This window comes from Ailuropoda melanoleuca, chromosome 2, assembly GCF_002007445.2.
Source record: "Ailuropoda melanoleuca isolate Jingjing chromosome 2, ASM200744v2, whole genome shotgun sequence".
Lineage (NCBI taxonomy): Eukaryota > Metazoa > Chordata > Mammalia > Carnivora > Ursidae > Ailuropoda > Ailuropoda melanoleuca.
In genome coordinates this window covers 56571388-56589821 of record NC_048219.1, presented here as the reverse complement: position 1 = coordinate 56589821, position 18434 = coordinate 56571388, and the positions used below count along the sequence as shown (strand labels likewise).

General features: G+C 35.5%; 1 protein-coding gene across 2 annotated transcripts in view; it reads left to right on the top strand.

The window, feature by feature from the left end:
* COL24A1 (collagen type XXIV alpha 1 chain) overlaps positions 1–18434 on the top strand; it is a 380233-nt gene that overhangs the window by 311093 nt on the left and 50706 nt on the right. For both annotated transcript variants that reach the window (XM_034653815.1, XM_034653814.1), the window contains exons 48-49: positions 1381–1434; positions 2568–2675. In XM_034653815.1, coding sequence (XP_034509706.1) covers positions 1381–1434; positions 2568–2675 — 162 coding nt within the window. The remainder of the gene's footprint in view (positions 1–1380; positions 1435–2567; positions 2676–18434) is intronic.

Here is an 18434-nt window from a genome sequence, read left to right as displayed (position 1 = left end):
AATCTGGAACAGATCTATCACTTTGCATAAAAACAAATACTGTGAAGGAAAAAAACACTCTGGTTAACATATTTGAATATTATCATAGTTCATATACTATTTAATTAGTGCTATTAGAAATAACTGAAATCACAAATTTTTCAATATTTAAAATCTTACTTGTTTATTTTACTTCCTTATTTTGTTCTAAAAGATATATTATATTTTAGAGATCATATTATTCAAGGGATTCCATCTCCTTCAACTAAAGTCAGATCACCTTCTGTTTCATTTCCTGGCTTCCTTACCCTTAGAAGGACTTTACATTAGTGACTTTTTAAGGCAAGTAAAATAGTTTTCCAAGCTGGAGGTAGAACTCTCCCATTCCCTATATCTCCCCATTATCTAATTCTAACAAAGTTGGATTTTTATCTCTTACAGAAAATGTCCTTTTTTCCTGTGACTACATATATTATTTCTTCTTGAAACATTAAGATCATTTTAGATGATGTAATATGTTAAGAAATTATTTACTTTGTTATTGTTGTCAGCTTGAATCTTTGGCACAATTTATCTTCAAATTTGAGTAACGTAACATCCCGTTTTGGTGGAATTATTCTGTTTGTGAGAACTTTCGATGACTTCTGAGAAATGTGTCTGGTAATGACAATATGCTTCTTTTTCTTATTTGTGAACTAGGTCACTCTTTTCCACATTTTTCTATTTAAAATAATTTTAGGATATCATCAGAATAATGGCATATTCGCAAAGGGCAAACTTCCTAACTATCCTGGCAGACCACTTACTGCTGAATCAGTTATGATTTAAAACATCTCACACATGGAAAAAGAAAGAGTTCCATGGGAAATAAATATCTTTCTTTGATTCACTAGTGCACTAAATGATTGGTGACAAAGGTTAGCATGTTCTTCTCCATGCTTCCAGATAAGCACATTCTAGGCTATTGGTTTATTTCCCTTACTACACTGTGAGTGCCTTGAGATCAGTAGCTTTGACTTTGCATTCCTAGCACATACAAAATAGTCAATAAATGTTTATGAAATTAATAAAGCATTTAGCCACTTTCAATAAGAAGACAAAGGCCCTGTCTGAAAACGTGGACATTTATTAAATAATATTTAGTTCCCTTTTAGAGCCAAGATTTAAATTCTTAAATCCTAGAATTTGGAGTTAGATGGAAATTCATAGATTATCTGGTCAAAATCTCCCATTTTCAGATGAAGAAAATGGCTCCCAGGGAAGTTAAATGGTGGTCTCAGTGACATACAGCTAGCCAGTGGCAGGACTGGCTGCAGCATCCCGGTCTCAGGGTTCTTTTCTATGCCTTCAGCTTAGTTAAGTTTATTACAATTAAGTGACAACTGTGCTTCACATTTTTAGGGTCCTTCGGGAAAAAAAGGAGCTCCTGGTCCTTCTGGGAAACCTGGGATTCCTGTAAGTAGCAGGCCCTTTTCATCTTTCTTGTTTTTCTAAATAGAATTGGCAGCTTCTGCAAGCAGAAAAGTTCAGGGCCAATTATGACAAGTGTTGGATAAATCAGCTTGTCTTCAAAAAAAAAATTTGAGCTCAAGCTGGAACACAGAGAGAACAAAATATGACCATTAGCTCAAAACCAAGCTTGCTGTTTAAATATAAGTCTCTGCAATTGAAGGATGCTATTTCCCGGTGTTATGGAGCTCTCTCTGTGGACGCATCCTACTCTCTGATCATGACTGAAAACAGGGAACTCGAAATATGATTAAATGATTGGTGACAAAGGTCAGAGATCCTCAAGCATGAATAAAAAGCATGAGCTGGATTGTAATTGAAGGACACAGCCTCTCAGTTTCCTGGCAAATAGAACAGAAAGTCTTAGAAGAAAATGTTTTAAATCATTTCATCACAGAACAAAGATTAATTTTACCTTAGCCATCAGTTTGCTCTAGCCAAGCAAATATGTGTTGACTGGCTTATTAGCAAAGGCTTACTTCCTGCTGGTCTTCTGTAGCGAAGGGCTAGATGCCCACTTTGGGTGGCCTGTGTTGGTTCAAAAAAAGAAAAGAAAATGAACATAAATTATAAGCACATTCAGATCAGAGATTCATACAGATAAAATCCACTTACCCAAGAGCAGAAACAAAATGTTCAGACCTTTAAGCAGTCATATAATTATCTAGTTCAAAGTGGCAACAAAAAGAACCATAATTTGTTTCTTGAGAAAATAACAGGATATGAGGCTTTGCAGATGGTAAAGTATAGCTGTATCCTAAGCTGACAGGTGCGTATAGCTGACTTTTCTCCATCATGGGATAGAGCAGAGGCCAGCACAATGGAAAATACGAGAGAACTGCACCAAAGCTGAAAAGCTTACACAGTACATTTTAGTTAGCTTGACATTTCTATTTAGGGAAATTTTAACGATAGTTAAACCTGATCTGTTGAATCCAAAAAGGGATTCAGGAAACAGGAAAATTTATCCCGAGACGGAGCATTAAAAATGTAAACATTCCCCTCCCAAATATAAAGGTTTTGTCATTTAAACATTTGTACAGCATCTCTCTGTAATTCACGTAATTTTTATTACCAAGGGTCTTCCTGGACTACCTGGTCCGAAAGGCAAGCAAGGATACCATGGAGCCGATGGCATTTCAGGAAACTTTGGAAAAATTGGGCTACCAGGAAAACAGGGACTTCCTGTGAGTAGAATGAATCTCTCTTTACTTTTCCTTGCTTATTTATAAGCATCTATTTGCTAGACCATATATATTCTGGCTTTCTCAGTCTCGATACTGGCTCAGATTAGCCAAACACTGCTTTGATAGTTGTTTTGGAATTGTGTTTATGATCTTCAAGGAATGTCAATGAGTACATTCTCTTGGGTATTTTATATCTAACAACTTATATTAAAAATAATACATGCCATTTTTGCACCTATAAAAGCTTAGACATAAGAACCATAAAGAAGCAAATTTTTAGGGACTACACAACCTGGCTGTGTTTTGAGTTCATCAAATATCTTAAGCCACCTTTGAAACATTTAAAGCTTGGCAGTAACTCAATGGAAATTCTGCCAAAATTCATTTTCCCTTTACTTTTACAGCCTCAGTATTTTATAAAAATTGTGTGAACATTTTCTGTGTTCATTTAGTGGTGATGCAATGATAGAGCTTCTCTCTGATTTTTATGCAAGTGTTTATCTTCTTTATTTGACCAGAAATTTAAAAATCATATTTTGTCTTCATTTAGCCATTTCTCTTCTTTCCTTCCCTAATGTCCTCATAATCCGGATTTTTTTTATCTCACATTGTGTTTTCACTTGAAATATTAGAATAATAAACCACATACTTTCAAGAACCTTGTAATATTTACGCTTTTACACTTCTGCTATTTGTATGTGGTCATCTGTGGACCCGTTTTTCTTCTCTTAAATACTAAATCAATTCTACTTGTTTATTTAAATGTAGCATGGTGCTATACCTAAGCCCAAACCCAAACTAATATTCTTTTTTCACTATGATGAGATAGCCTATTTGAAATAATTAACTAATTAATTAAATTAAGAAACTATGAGCTAGCCGATTTAGTATTTCAGAATTAATACAGCCAGATCCTATCTGAAAAGATAAATATTTTTAAGGAGTCTAAACATGGTTTCTATTTGTTTTGGAGGCAATATGTCAGAACATCAGAGCATCAGGTGAAGACCTAGAAAACTTTGACAGCAGTCTGATGTTTTTAATTAAAATAGATATTTTGTAGACTTCTGTCTGCCATCAACACCATTCTGGTTGAAAGAAGATTTTATTCATTTGAGATCTCAGTCTTTATGCACTGGACCCTCATTCTCATGCTGCTGTCCAGACTCACCATTTACTAGTCTTAAAATGAGGTTGGGGCGGGCGCCAGAGTGGCTCATTCAGTTAAGCATCTGCCCTCAGCTGGGGTCATGATCCTTGATCCCAGGACCCTGCAGCCATTCACTTCTAGCTGATGGTGACATTCAGTGCAGATTTATCTATAAATCAGGTCTGAGCTTTTCCCTCCTCTATTAACTGGTAAAGGGAGCTCTCTAGGCTGAAGGATCAGAGGTAAAGCTGTTGAGCAGGCATCATGGAAATCCTAATTGGCTGCTTACGTATTTTGTTTGCTCTTTCTGGACCTGGTAGCACCAAGTCTCAATGTATGCCATTTCCATTTAGTAGGAGAATGCTGCTGCCGCACATCCAATTTTATGATTCAGTGGATCAGATATCACCTGATTCATAATGTGCAGTTCAGAGCACATAGTCATTTGATGTCTTAGGGTTGGTTATTCAGTTTTAACTAGAGCAAGTGCAGAACTGCATTCCAGGTGGGAAATTACATGTGACAAAGGAAGGCATGGCTTATCTTCAAAACCTTATAGACATAAGCTGTGATTCTGTTATGGAGGGGTTATTAGAGGGTCCATACAGCATCTCTACTAGCCACAGATCCCTCTGGATTATTATTACCAGATATTATCATTGCTCAGTCATACGGTGCAAATAGCAAGGTAGCTTACATAGCATCCTGAATCTGCTGCAGATTTCAGGCTCCTCTTGACCCCCGATCCCCTGCCAGGATGTCCCATTAGCCAAACCCAACTAAATAAGGGCGGTAATAGCAGCACTGATGAGGAGGACTGTTTTATCACTGATGTTGTTGAGAATTGCCAGTACATGAGGATGAAAAAAAGTGTTATTGTTATTTTAAAAATTCACTAACGACAATGCATTCCCTTTCTGCCTGCACTAAGAGTGGGCTCTCTCCCATCTGCCTCCCTTGATATGTCACTAACCAACAGCTAAAGGGGAAGGGAACCTGCTGGAGCATAGAGAGGAATGGAGAAGGGTAGAGACTGGATCTCAAAAAAACAAACAGAAAGCATCCAACTTACTCTATTTAAGTTCTCCTTTATATGTGGTCTATATCAGTCCATTCTGGGTATCAGCAAACTACACCTGATGAACCAAATGGTTCTATATTTATATGGCCCATGAGCTAAGCCGGTTTTTACATTTTTGATGGTAGAAAAAAATAAAAAGAAGGTGGCTTTGTCACAAGTGAAAACTACATGAAACTTAAATTTCCATATCCATAAATTAATCTTATTGGCACACAGCCACAGTCATTTGCTTACATTTGCTTATAGCTGCTTTTGCACTATAAACCACAGTTTGAGTAGTTGCAACAAAGACCAGTGACCTCGCAAAATTGAAAATATTTACTCTCTGGCCCTTTTACAGAAAAAATCGGCTTCCCCTGGTCTGTTTGTATTATCACACTGTTCTTACTCTATGGCTTTGTAATGTGTCCTCATATTTAATAGAGCAAGTCCCCCTTCTTTATACTTCTACCACATACATTTAAGATTAGATTTCCTGAGTTTCTCTAAAAACATAACGAAAACTTGAATTGTCATTGGGTTTGCCTTGAATTTATAGATATATTGGGAGAAAATTCATATCTTATCATTGTTATCCAATAAAAGAGATGAAATCTTTATTTTATCATCTTTATTGTGCTACAATAGAATAGCTCCATAATAATAATGGCAAAAATTCATATAATTCTAAGTATGTGCCAGTTGCCATGATAAGTGTTTGACTATATTGACTCAATCTTCATAATCTTGTAAGATATATATGATTATGATCTTTATTTTATACATGAAGAAACTGAGGCCAATTATACCTCAATTTAAAAAAAGAAATGCATACCTATATACATACTGAGGCACTGAGAGATTGTCCCTTTCATTGTTTTATAACAACAAAAGCAGCCTAACTCCATATTCTTTGCTCTTATCAATATCAATATTTCCCTTTAATAAGGGCCTTGTGTATTATTTTTTCTCTAGTTAGTTATTACGAGTTTATTTTTTTATTTGTACAATTCATTTTTGTAAGATTTATTTATTTATTTTAGAGAGAGAGAGAGAGAGAGACTATGGTGGTGAGGGGCAGAGGGAGAGAGAGAGAAACCAAGCAGACTCCATGCTGAGCACGGAGCCTGTCATAGGGCTCAATCTCATGACTCTGAGATCATGACCTAAACCAAAACCAAGAATGAGATGCTTAACTGACTATACCACACAGGCGCCCCCCAGTTATTACAAGTTTAAATAAATGCACTGATTCAGGATATATTCTATACAACTGGATTTTTAAAAATTTCTAATAATTTCCTTTTGTAATTCTATTGGGTTTTTGAGATAGATAATATCATCTTCAAATAATGGCAGATTGATCTCTTTCCTTCCATTCACTTCTTTTTCCTTCCACATAAGTTGGCAGGGACCTTCAATGCGATGTTAACAGTAGCCGCAATAGTGAACATCCTTCTGCTGTAGAGCTTAGAGGATGCATCTGAAATTTCTCCGCTAAGAGTATCTGCCACCTTAGTTCTCTATTTTCCTTGTCTCGGACTATCTTTTTTGTCTTTCTTTCTTTCTTTCTTTCTTTCTTTCTTTCTTTCTTTCTCTTTCTTTCTTTCTTTCTTGATTCCTATTAGATAGACTAATAATCTTATAAGATATATACAATTATGATCCTTATTGGATATTATCATTGCTCAGTCATAAGGTGCAAATAGCAAGGTAGCTTACGCAGCATCCTGAATCTGCTGCAGATTTCCCCCCTGACCCCCAGTCCCCTGCTAGGATGTCCCATTAGCCAAACCCAAACTAAATAAGGGTGAGTGATAATAGCAGCACTAATGGAGAGGACTGTTTTATCACTGACATTATTTAGAATTATTGAAAAGTTGTCCTTTCTTTTTTGGTGGATGTTCTTGTAGCAATTGCACTGAACTTAAAACCAAATGTGTATGTATTTAACTATATTGATTTGTTAAATATATCACTATCTGTATCTTCTCTCTAACAAAATAAGTACTTGTTTGTGCTCTCATTTCCTTTTGTTTCTATTAACTACTCTTTGCCTTCATCATTTTTTGATATTGCCTTGAATATTGACTTTTAGGTTTTTTTTAAAAAGATTTATTTATTTAAGAGAGAGAGAGAGTGTGTGTGTGTGAGCATGGGAGAAGGGGCAGAGAGAGAGGGAGAGAGAGTCTTAAGCAGACTCCTTGCTGAGCACAGAGCCTCATACAGGGCTCGATCTCACAACCCTGAGATCACAACCTGAGCTGAAACCAAGAGTCGGATGTTTAACCAACTGTGCCATCCAGATGCCCCTGACTTTAGTTTTTATGCATTTACTTTCTCTTTTTATTTCCATTCCTTCTTTTTTGAGTAGTAAACTTAATTAAGCTATTTGATCACTATCAATTTGAATATCCTTTATAGAATCTCCTGAATTTGTTTCTATTATTATTTCAGTACTTCCTCTAAAAACTATTTCCAATGTAAGTATTTGTGAGACAAACCTTCTGAGACCTCATATGCCTACAGATATCTGTATTACCCTCTTACATTTAAATGACACATTCAACACTTTACTGGAGGTTCTAATCAATGCAGTAAGGTTCTAGTCAGCATAATGAAAAGAAAGAAAACCCACCCATATTGAAATGGAAGAAATAAAACTGTCTTTATTCATAGACAACATGATCATCTATATAGAAAATCTTTAAGAATCTACAAAAAAATTAAGTAAATTTAGCAAAGTTGCAAGATGTAAGATCAATATACAAATTTGAATTGTATTTCCGTATGCTAACAATGAACATTCAGAAAGTGACATTTAAAAAACAATAGTGCTGGAATGAGATAATTTGACCCCCAAAAAGCTCATACCTATATGCTAAAACTATAAAGCATTTCTAACAAAAATTAAAGTAGACCTAAATAAGTGTTATGTATACTATCTTCATAGGTCAGAACACTTAATACTATGAAGATGTTAATTTTGGCATTGGCGGTATCATAAAACATTAAACACATACCTATCATAGGATCCAGGCTTTCTACTCTTATCCAAGAGAAATGAACATATGTCCACACAAAAACTTGCCCATAAATATTTATAGCACTTATCTTTGTAATAGCCCCAAAATGGAAATAACCCAAATATTTGTTCATCAAAAGGTGACTGGCTGAAAAAATTTGATACATATGTACAATGAAATATTAATTTGCATTCTGATATATGCTACAACATGAATGGATCTCAAATATGCTGAGGGAAAAAAAGCAGACAGGGTGCCTGCGTGGCTCAGTAGGTTGAGCATAGGACTCAGTCTCAGCTCCCGTCTTGATTTCAAGGTCATGAATTGAAGCCCCACATTGGGCTCCATGCTGGATGTGGAAACTACGTGGGGGGGAAAAAAAACAGACCAAAAAAAGGCCCATACTATATGATTCTACTTACGTAAAATTCTAGAAATTGCAAACTAATCTGTAGTGACAGAAAGCAAATCAGGGATATCCTGGATGGAGTGCATATAGGGAGGTGTGAGAAGGAAGGCTTATGAAGGGATAGTGTAAGACTTTTGGGGGAGGGAGCAGATATGATTGTGATGATGATATGTTATTTTGATTGTGATGATTGTGTGATTACACAGACGTGTGAAGTCCTTTATGCTGACTTATTAAATATGTCTATTGCAATTTACTTTTTGTCAATTATACCTCAGTAAAGTGGCTTGATCTGAGGGGAAAGAGACGAGAGATGACACTGAACAATAAGTAGGAGTTAGTACATTAGGAGTGATTACTGTGGGTGAGGAAAGCCAGAAAGAAACATTCCGTGCAGAGACAATAGCATATAAAAATCTAGGAAGAAGCTAGTATGTTTGAAGAACCAGAACAAGAGCAGTTGTGACTAAAGTTAGTGAGCGAGAGCAATTTGGCTCTGAAAGAGAAAGTAGGGCAATAACTAGAGATGAAACTGAAATTCAAGTAGAAGTTTTAAGTGAGAGAACCTGGAGCACATTTAAATGCTAGATGGATCTAGTAGAGACAGAGAGGCTGAAGACATAATCAAGAGAAAGGAGAATCTGAGTATGAATTAGTCAGAATAAAATATGCACATTCTAGTTCCACTTCCAAAGCTATTCTACTTCTAACTGGGCAGCCATTAAAAAAAAAAAAAACAGATTCTGAGCTACATGTCCCTTTATATAGGGCTAGTATAAGAATCTCATGGAATTTTGTGAGGAAATGAATTGAAATGAATTACAATAACGTTGAATATTCCTCAGTATATCGCCTAGGGCCATGAAGTTGAATGGTATCTGCTATTGTCATTAGTAAGCAATTAGGTATCAGATCATAAGTCATCATCTTCTACTTTCTTAGCATTTTCAAAGAATAAGTTAGAAAAATTTCACATGCATACTTTGAATATCAGGATGTCATAAATATTGAAGTGTTTTGTATCCATCAAAATAAAAAAAAAAAACATTCCCTTTTTAGAATCCCCTTTTTAACCCCAAAGTTTACACATGCTATTGGTATTTATGGATACAGAAATATTTTCTACAAATGTTTCTGTGTCCTGTAGAATATATGATATGAAGTTGGAATGGTGATGCTTTATAAGGAGCTAGTCTGGTCAATGACATTAGATAACAATGGCTAAACTTGTCTTTAGGTAAAATTATTTCTAAGCAATTATTTCGGGAACTTACTATGGCAATAGAAAAACTAGTTAAGAGAAAGTAACACAGTCTCTATGGAATATTTTCAACAACGGATAAGGACATCTTTCCATTGGTCTTTTTTTTTTTAATTTTAATTTTATTTTTTAAAATCATGGCACCGTGGTGTTTCTTGGCTTACCTTTAAAGACTGCTGGATTTTTCCACTGAGAAAAATATTTATTCTGAGATTTCTAGCATTATGCAACTGCCTGATTTTCCTAAACAATGTTCTTTCTTTTTTTTTGATGTGGCCAAGGAGTTAAAGAATTCTTGGCATATTCATTCCACAGTTTCAGTGTTTTTTCAAAGTCATGTGACTATAACTGAAGGACAGTACTGGGGAGGCTCACAGTTGCCTGTGTGAATTTCCTTCTGTATAAATGAGTGTTTTGAGACTAGTCAACTTAGCACATCTGTAGTAAATGAGTCTACCATGCTGTTTTCATCACGTTGGACTTCTGTAGTGCCTCAATCATTTATGAAAAAGGAAAACAACTTTCCCCTGCAAAGATCGTAAATCTATTTGTCATCAAAATGAAGGCTTACCAGTCTTTTTATTTTTTATTGCTGCAACTAATAAAATTGGTTATTGGGAAAGAGGGAAAGAAACAAACCCAACATCTTGACTTAAGACAAATCAAGGCCTTTCAATCTTGACTTTGCACTTTGTCAGGTGAACACAGGCTTAAGTGTTGTAGAAAATGAGATGCTTGTCCTAAAAGAACATCGAAAAGTCTTGAGTTTTCCACTGTGGATTGTGTCCAATACAAGAAGGAAAAACACACTTCATCAGCCCACTCATAGCTCAAGCACAGAGTAGCAGGACCACCATGGAAGCCTCTGTTAGGAACACCAGCAGCCCTGCCACCCATCTGTTGTGCTCTCTAGCCTGGGAGCTCCTCACACTAAAGAAACTTCTGTTTCTGAGAAATACATTTCTTTCTTCACAGTATTTGGAGAAAGAAACATACTTGCATTTGCCAGATCTACATTCAGCAGATCCTGTCAACTCTTGATTATTAAGAGGGTGATTTCCAATTATGGCTTATCCTGATTGCTACTTTCTCCCTCTCCCCACTGCTGCTTGTTTTGGCCCATTTACTGCTCATTAGGAACTCTTCCAGAACAGACAAAACAGTCTGTTTGGCTGCTTATTAGCAACAAAGTGAAAGATTTGCTAAAGGATGTAACTTTCCTGGTTGAATCTTCAGTGATTCCCAATCCAATGAAGTTCACACTGTGCAATGTTGATTTCATGATCTGGCCTCTGTTTACATTTCCAGTCATATCTTTCTCCTCACATTTGCTGTGCATTTCAGTCACAATGACAGCTAATAATTATTAAATGCTTACTGTGTGCCAGGAACCAAAGTGCTGAATATGTATGAAGTTATTTAATACACACACACACACACACACACACACACACACAAAACCCATGAAGTAGGTATAGCTATTATCTCTTAGGTTACAGAAAAAGAAGGTGAGACTCAGAGAGACTAAGTAACTTGCCTGAGGTCACATAGACAACAAATAATAGAGCCAGAATTCTAAATCAGGTAATCTAGATTCAGAGCCTGTGTTCTTAACCACTCTGCATACCCCTTCAGGTATGCTTAATTACATAGGTATTCCCCCAAAATTCTGTATATTTTCCTTACTTTCATGTCTTGATACATGTCATTTGTGCCCTCTGCTTGGAAAACTCTTCCATCTTTCTAACTTTAGGATGAACAATTTCTTGCTCTTTCAAGACTTAACCAAACTGTTACCTCCTTCAGACATTCTTCCTGGAACTCTCCAGTCAGAGTTAAGCATCCCTGCTCCGAACTTGTGTACACTGCTTCCATCAGAATACAGATCATATGGTTGCTGATTACATAGCCTCATGTCTTTCTGCGACAAAGATGGTAAACTCATGTAGAATTGGGATTGTGTTTTATTCATCTTTGCAGCCCTAGCACTCAGCAGTCTCAGGTCCATAGAAGAAGCTCAGTAGGGGCGCCTGGGTGGCTCAGTTGGTTAAGCGTCTGCCTTTGGCTCAGGTCATGATCCCTAGGGTCCTGGGATTGAGCCCTGCATTGGGCTCCCTGGTTGGTGGGGAGTCCGCTTGTCCCTCTCCCTCCCCCCAATTTGTGCTCTGTCTCTCATTCTCTCTCTCAAATAAATAAATAAAATCTTAAAAAGAAGAAGCTCAATAAATATTTGAAAAATGAATGGTCTTTGCATAAAAACTGTGACTTTGGAGTTCTGAATAAAATTAAGATGTGTCAGCTACTTAAGCATCATCTAACAGGAATGTAATAATACCTACTTCGTATGATTTTTCTGAAAATCAAATAAGACATTGTATGTGAAGTGTTTAGTAGACTGGATGCTCTTATTGTTATTATAGATATTCATAGACTAATAATAGATATTCATGGTTAAGCTAACATTCATTCATCTAACAAATATTTGTTCAGGGCTTAATATGAGCCAGGAGTTATAAAATATAGCACTGAACAAGATAGACAAAGAATTGCCTCCATGAAACATACATGGAACAGCAAGAAATGTCTGACATTTGACCATTTTTTAAAAGATTTTTTTTACTTATTTGTCAGAGAGAAAGAGCACAAGCAGGGGGAGTGGCAGGCAAAGGGTGATGCAGGCTCCCCACTGAGCAAGGAGCCCTATGTGGAACTTGATCCCACATGACCTGGGCTGAAGGCAGACACCTAACCAACTGAGCCATCCAGGTATCCCAACATTTGACCATTTTTTACCTAAAAAAAAAAAAATTATAATGTAATACAAATCAGTCCAGTAATTGTGTAGTAGTCCATATATAGAGAAATCAGGTAATTCCAAAAGTGCTATGAAAAAAATAAATAGGGTTTTGAGATAGAGCATGTGGGAGATAGATTATAGATGGAGTAGACAGTAGAGGCCTCACGGAGGAGATCGTACTTGACTATAGTTATACTATATCTCCCTTGAGAAGGTAAGACTGAGCCAGGTATATAAAGAATGAAGGACGAACATACTATGTGAAGGAACCAAAATGGAAAAACCTGCAGTTAGGAAAGAATTGGCATGTTCACGGGATTATCAGAGGATCAAATAAGATAGTATAGGTATAGATTTGTTATTTTTGAAATAAAAGATAGGCATTTATTTCTTCATAGTAGCTTGAGCCTAGACATGTCTAAGAACCAAAATATAAATGAAATATCCTCTTTCAGTCCCTGTTAGTCCTGTGATTATAGGTTAAGACCTGAGTCAAGGAAATTTTATAAGATACATTAATTTTGCCCAATATTAGTGTGACATTTGCACTGTCCATTTTGCAAGACTGATAAACCACCAGTTGTTCCAATGGAAATGTATAAATAATTTCTGTGAGGTAATACAATGTTGAAATGCTTGTATTCATTAAGGCTGAACAAGAGTTAGTTTTGTAGCCAAATCATGGAAGGAGCCGAGATGCCCTTCAACAGATGACTGGATTAAGAAGCTGTGGTCCATATATACAATGGAATATTACTCAGCTATCAGAAAGAACGAATTCTCAACATTTGCTGCAACATGGACGGCACTGGAGGAGATAATGCTAAGTGAAATAAGTCAAGCAGAGAAAGACAATTATCATATGATTTCTCTCATCTATGGAACATAAGAACTAGGATGATCGGTAGGGGAAGAAAGGGATAAAGAAAAGGGGGGTAATCAGAAGGGGGAATGAAACATGAGAGACTATGGACTATGAGAAACAAACTGAAGACTTCAGAGGGGAGGGGGTGGGGGAATGGGATAGACTGGTGATGGGTAGTAAGGAGGGCACGTATTGCATGGTGCACTGGGTGTTATACGCAACTAATGAAGCATCAAACTTTACATCGGAATCTGGGGATGTACTGTATGGTGATTAACATAATATAATAAAATAAAATTAAAAAAAAAAAAGAGTTAGTTTTGTATACTCTTGGGAATAGACCTAAGTCAAGCCGACCTGACTTGTCTCCACTACCCTATGACTTGTCTCAACCCTGCTCCAAGTTCCATAAGCTTTAATATGTTTAGAGATTCAAAACTAAGTTACCTCCTGACTTTAGTGTATAGCTCATTCATAAATCTTATTTCCAGTATTTGGCCACATTACTTTTGACTGGCACTGAAGGAAAATGTTATGAATGCTACATTATTTTTATATAATATAGCCTTGCATATAATAATAAAACCTAATAATTACTATCCCACATTTTTTAAACAACCAATTCTTTCCTAGGGGGGATATATTTAGTAAACCAAATAAAATGAGAAATCCTTACTTAAATAGAAGTGTTTTTAGTTGCTTGGAATAAAGGAAGCAAAGCATTATTTTTTTAACTCATTGGTTTGCTGCTTTAAAAAAATGCAGTACTTACATTGCCTAATAATGCAAAAAAAAAATTTTCAGGAAATCATACTTTATTTTTTGTACTATAGAAAGTAAATTAATTTTAATTGCTGTTTTCTCACACAGTAAATAACTACATAAACATAATGCTTTGAGCACAGGGGATGCTTGCAAGTAGGGAAAGGAAAAAACTTTCTTGTAATTTTCAAGGTGCTACTTTAAAAAAAAAGTCAACTAATTTGAAGTTTAGTGTCATTTTAAATTTATTATTCTACTGTTGAGAAATCAATAAAATTAACATCAAAAATATTTGTCTTTTCATTCAACATAGTTTTAAAGATGGTTTTCCCTTATTAATCTACTTTAAAATGTAGATTTCTATTGTTGCCTATATTTAACAAATTTTATTTCTTTGTTATTTATTCCTTAATATATTTGTTTCAATCCTGATGAAATTAAGACAACTAAATTAAGGGGCCTAGGAAGTAATAGAGTGACATTCTCTTTGTTATGTTTCATTATTATATACAAACCAGTCATCATTGTTCCAAAATCTTTCTCTTTCTGTCCTCTAAATATATGCAGATAACTCCATTTTCCATCCCAGATCTTTCCATTCAGTTCCAGAAAAAAAAGCAGTTTTATATATAAACATGTATATGCTTACACACCCTTCTTTCCTTTCCCCGCAGGGAAGTCAAAGTGAAAGATAAGGAGTCCCTCTTCTTTCCTTCACTGACATCAGATTAAATAAAACAATACAACCATATTACCATTATAGTTTCTTTTTTTTCTTTTCCTTCTTTTTTTTTTTTTACTATTATATTTCCTGATACACAGAAGACACTCAATAAAAAGTAATTCTTGTGGCTGATATCGTTGATTACTGACTAACCCAAGCAGTCATCAGTTTCAGTCCAGTCAAAATTGACACTTCTGCAGGACTGAAAACCAATTTAATGGTACAGCCTTACAACTAGTAGATAAATAAGTTCTGGAGATCTAATGCACGACATGGTGATTATAGTCAACAATACCATATTGTAAATTTCAAAGTTGCTAGCAGACTAAATCTTAACTGTTCTCAGCACAAAAAAGAAATTATAAATATGTGATATAATGAAGGTATTAGCTAACATTACTGTAATAATCACATGTAATACATAAGCACAAATGTACCAAAACAACACCGTGCACTCTTTAAATTTACGTAATACTATATGTCAATTATATGCCAATTAAAAAAAAAAACTTATTCAGCAGGGAATCTGACGCCTATCTGAGAATAATGGAAGTCTCTAGCCATGAGACATCATGTACTCTTTTCATACTATTAACTTTTTTTAAGACTCAGGTGAACTGTTTATTGGTTTCAGCATCTCTGAACAAATTAAATATGATTTTATTTACTTTTAAAAATTTGCTTAGAATGACTTACTGTTTGCTGATTGGTTTTAAACAAATCATTTAGAAGATACTGGAAAGAATGCCTAGGCATTAGCATCTGTTTCTCTTGAAAGCAAAATTACTCATCCATCTTTGTGTTCATAATAAGAAATATTTGTTCTCTACTTGTATGAAACATTGTTTGGAACTTTGTCCAGAACATTCTGCTACTATCCTCAAATTTCTCTCTAAGAAACCAGCATGAACAGTAAATGACTTGGAACATATTCATTGTGCTCTGTTAAATGCGTGGCAGCACTGCAAGTAAAGTTTCTAGTTTTCGGTTAACCCTAAGGACTAGTCTTAGGGTCCTTTTATTCTCAGCTAAAAATACCTATTGACTTCAGGAGCGTTCAGCAGTATGTTGTCCATGCATCACCTAAAAGATACATTTGTTTCCTATTGGTGAATAAAGATTTTTAAAAATTGCCTAAAATTACAAGTGAAGTGCTACTATATTAGAATTCTGGAATGTTGAGATATCCTAAAATTGTCTAGGGCAATCTGTTATGTGTTATCCTCTCCCTATGGCATCTATTACCTCTATAATACATTCAAGGATAGGATATTCACAGCCTTGCAAGACAATCCACCTTTTTTTATTTAATCCTTACGCTGATCTACTTTCCACCTAGTTTAACTCGGAAACTAAATCTATATATTGACCTAAGTCTGTATGTTTTGTTTTGTTTCCCTCGCTTACATACCCTTCCTTCTCTGCACATCATTGGTTTCTTTAGGTTTTCGACCTGTTTTTGTTTTTAACGGGGAGGACACTGTTTATCAGAATTTTGTTTTTGAGACTTGCCTTTTCTGTTAAGTCATAGTCCTATTAGAGACCTGGCTATTGGTATAACAGCTATGTCTTTACTGAACATTTTTGAAATTTTATATCCCGAAGTCTCAGATGACTATGACTGGATTTGCTTTCATTTGCGTTGATGAGTTCTAAAATGACACCATGTCATGAATCCAGGGTTTGTGTGTCAAGGGGAAAGAAATAGGATAGATTACATGAATCTAGGGTTCTCAAGTTCATGTGGCAAGGGAAAGGAAATAGAGATTAGTGCACTTAGGTTAATGATGCAAGCAACATGGGAGAACCATACCACCTGAATCTTAAGTCCACAATGTGGATCTCTCTCTCTCTCTCTCTCTTTTCTCTCCTCCCTGCCCTGCTTCCTCCCTCTTTTTCTGTCTCTCTCTCTCTTTCCCTCCCTCTCCCTCTTTTCACTCTCTCCCCTACTGTCCTTCTCTCTCTCTCTTTCTCCCCTCCCTTTTACCTTCCATCAATGAGAATTTTGTCCTCATAATTGTTCCTTACATATATTGAGAGCCACTAATATAGAAAAATGGTAAGAGATAAAATAGTCAGTGTAGATTAGGACCAAAAAAAAAAAGGTTTAAAGTCGAGTAGGTATCTCCCTGTAAGTGGTCAGCATAGGACATGGTACCTAGTCAATAAAACACATTTTCATTCATTATTTTAGTCAGTTTTGTGATCATGAAGAAAATATACCTGGAAAAGCTAATTCTTTAACTATGTTGAATTATTTACCATAAGTAAGAGAGTGAAAAGATATGTGATGATACAATTTGGAGGAAATAAGTTGGGGAAAAAAGGAAAAATGCTCTAGTATTATATTCAAAACTGGCTTTATCTTTAAATCTTATTCTTCCCACAGACCTTCTACAGAAATGACTCTATTTTTTAGCAAATCACCTCTCCTATCATATTTGTAACTTTAAGCGCGATATCCTTATGGTTTTTTGTTTGTTTGTTTTTGAGAGAGAGAGCATTGCGAGCAGTGGTGGGGCAGAGGGAGAGGGAAAGAGAATCCCAAGCAGGCTCCATGCAGCGCAGAGAGCGAACAGGGCTCTATTGCAGGTCTTGATCTCACAACCCTGAGATCACGACCTGAGCCAAAATCAAGAGTCGGACCCTTAACTTACTGAGCCACACAGGGGCCCCAGCAATATCTTCATCTTAGGATCTTGTTCTACTCTGCTTTCTCAGTAATTCCTTTTGTGATTGGCACCAGAGGTAATTTCCCCTATTTAGGACCCCTCTAGTATTTGCTTTGTATCTCTCTTCTCATTTGGCAATTTTTAAAATATTTGTCTTCATTACCACTATTTATATTACATTTTATCTTTGTCACTTAATTTTAAGCTTCTTGAAAACAAAAACCATATTTTATTTGCGTTTGTGTTCCTCATAGGGCTTCCCATGGTAACTTCCTTTCACATAAACGATATTCTATATCATAATCAAATATTTGCTGAACACCTAGAAGAATGATTGCACAACCCAATCTAGTATCCCAGGAATCAACTCAGAAAGTAGCAGTCATCTCCTAAAATAGGGGTCAGCAAATGTTTTTTGTAAATATTAGTAATTATTTTAGGCTTTGCAGGGCAAGAGGCAAAATTAAGGGTATATTTAAGAACTTATGTAATGAGAGAAAATAGATTTTCACAAAATTTTTCTTCATGAAATTCAAAATAAAGTAATTTAGTACATTTTTTTTTTGTAATACAAGTCTACTAATGAGAAAAAATGGAATGATTTGTGGGAGGAGAGATAACATTTAGCTTATTACAGTTCCCTGTCATCAAAATTTTCTTTTTATTTGTTAATGCTGACCTGTAATGAGATTTCTCATGTCTTCCATATTTTATCTTTGAAAATTCTCTTCACACAGATAGTTACTGCCAAATTCATGAATATATGATTTTAATTGTGCATATTCATTGCTTAGAAGGAATTTATAAAATTTTGTTAGATTCTTCTCTTGATTATTTGCCTTCTAGCATGTCATTACATTGTATATTAGCATTTCCGGTTGAACTGTTAGGTGGGAACGCCTCAGCTGCACAGTTAAATGGATTTTGAGGTATAGAAATTTCTTGCCTCTAGTGCTTAAAATACTGCTGAAAGAAGTTGAGCTCAGAAAATCCACCCACTGCAAATTTGTGTGGGAAATGAAGATCTCACTTA